The 2,203-nt window shown below is 52.2% G+C and overlaps 1 protein-coding gene across 1 annotated transcript, besides 1 other annotated feature; it reads left to right on the top strand.

The window, feature by feature from the left end:
- Positions 1 to 155: 155 nt before the first annotated feature.
- TraAM80_00568 (uncharacterized protein) lies at positions 156 to 2,066 on the top strand (the record flags this gene model as incomplete). The annotated part of the gene is made up of 1 exon (XM_029377641.1): positions 156 to 2,066. One exon carries the CDS (start codon positions 156 to 158, stop codon positions 2,064 to 2,066), a length of 1,911 nt encoding a protein of 636 aa, XP_029242508.1.
- Positions 2,067 to 2,166: 100 nt separating this feature from the next.
- Positions 2,167 to 2,203: a microsatellite.

The raw sequence follows: 2,203 nt of genomic DNA, 5'->3' as shown, positions 1-2,203 counted from the left end.
CACACACACAAAGATGGAGAGATGGAAACACGGCTTACGCACGCTGGTGCCCCGTTCAACAGGGACCATAAATTATTATTATTGTTTAAAATATGTGTTTCCATTTTTTGGTTTATACTTCTTTCTTACGCACCAGCCTAGGTGGTTTTCCTCAAATGTGGTGGACACTGCGCCTCTTGCAGCAGGGAACTGGCGCGGCCTCATTGTCGTCTCTCACCGAGTCATGTGTCACACGGCAGTTAACCACAAAAAACATACGAAGACCAAAGAAGGTGCAGCGGCAAATGTGGATGGACCGGATGAAGAAGCGTCGACGAGAACGCGCAATGATGATTGCCGCACAGGAGGAAGCTCAAAAGGCCTCAATGAGCAGCCCCACTTTGAACGGCCGCGACCTTATTATGGCGCAACTTGCCAATGAAATATTTAGCCGAGGACACAAGCATGTCTGCTGTGCGACAAACATTTCGTTTGTGCCGGATGGCAATCCTGCCATGCCTGAGGTTGCCCTCGCAGGGCGTGGAAATGTTGGCAAGACGTCGTTGCTGCGGTCCCTCTTCCGTGCGTCACGCGAGGTTGGGCGCTCCAACGTTAAGTTGCGTCGTGACGCAATGAACTTTTTTAACGTCGGGGGCGGTGTGTTCAACGTGGTGGATCTGCCAGGGTTTGGCGGCACCTCTGTCCCGTGGTCGACCGTCCTGCAGCATGCCGTGCTGCTTCGAAACTTTGTTCAGTACCGCCCAAGTTTAAAGATGTTGTACTACTGCATGGATGTGCATTATAAGCACGGTGTTTACATCCAAGACATTGATGTTTTACGGTTTCTTTCAAAAGAGGTGCCGAACTTCACAATAGTGCTGACAAAAGGCGACCAGCTCGATACGACGGCATCGAAGGACGTGTTCCGCCTCGAGGATGTTCGGAAGGAGCTACTCTTCCACGACATCACACATCCCGTACTTGTCACCAGCGCATACCACATGGGTGGCATTGATGCACTGCGCTTTGACATGGTAATGAACTGCATGCACACCGTCCCAACCGAACGTCTCACGCTGACAGAGGCGAAAAGGCTTTCTGAACGGCTGCTGTCACAACGTGAACTTGGCACAGTACGCCAGTTGGATCTGCCGCCCACACAGCTTCAGGAAGAGCTGATGGCGTGGGAGGTAGAGCTACGACAGGAACGTGATGCGGAAGAAGAAGAAGAAGAAGGCAGCAATAATGGTGGTAGTGGTGATGCGGTAGAAACGACAGGAAACAATGCTGTTCCGGCAGGCAACTTGGGAGATTCACAACTCCCTGTGTCGTCCAACAGTAATCATGGCCACAACGACAAGAACAGTGCAGGTAGCGAGCGGGCCTCCGCGGCAATGGTGAGGGTGCCTTCCTCAGTGAGTTTCAATGCGGTGTTGGATCCTGATCGAGACGTCGCCTTTGGCTCTCTCCGCAAGAAGGTGACAAACACTGCCATGATGAAGTACGTAAGACAGACCAGTCCGTGGCGCAATCCGCTTGTGTGGCCAGCGAACGTGATACCGACGAAGCATCCAAAGTCGAACATCATGCGATGCCCCGAGGACCCACACAATCCATACCTTACACAGGCTCATTTTGTTTGCCCCCGAGCGGACATGTTCTTTCGTCGCCCCAACGTGGGCGTGCGCCGGGCGTCGAACAAAGGTAGGTATGAATCCGACCGGCCGCTTGCCTTCATTATGAAGCCGTACACTATGCCATATTTTCCGGATATTGTGGACGTAAATATGCACCCACTTCCCTGGACTTTCCTCGGCAGCCGTGAGGCCTACTACGAGATGAGTGGTGGTCGACAACTGGGGGTGCGCTTAAGGCACTACGCCACAGCTGGGGAAGTTCGACCCCTGGCGGAAAATCCAGCTCCCACAGAGCCGGAGCTTACGAAGGAGCTGCAGGCGCTTGAACGGGCTCGCTATGGAGCCCCTATTGCAATGCTGCGACCTCCTGAGAAGGCACATAAGGAGGACTTTAGCGCCCCTCTTGTCCTTGATGCTGACGCGAAGGATCACGAGAGAGTGGATGGATGAAGCACACACACACACCACCACGCTAGTACCACTTTTCCCTCTTCACATTACTTTGTTATCATCTTTAGCACGCCTTTGCAACTGCTGCAGAACCTGTGTAATATATATATATATATATATATATATATATATATATA

Source organism: Trypanosoma rangeli (genome assembly GCF_003719475.1).
Source record: "Trypanosoma rangeli strain AM80 chromosome Unknown Tra_15.4_contig_00010, whole genome shotgun sequence".
Lineage (NCBI taxonomy): Eukaryota > Euglenozoa > Kinetoplastea > Trypanosomatida > Trypanosomatidae > Trypanosoma > Trypanosoma rangeli.
Note: the sequence above shows the minus strand (reverse complement) of the source record. Positions and strands in the feature narration are given on the sequence as shown.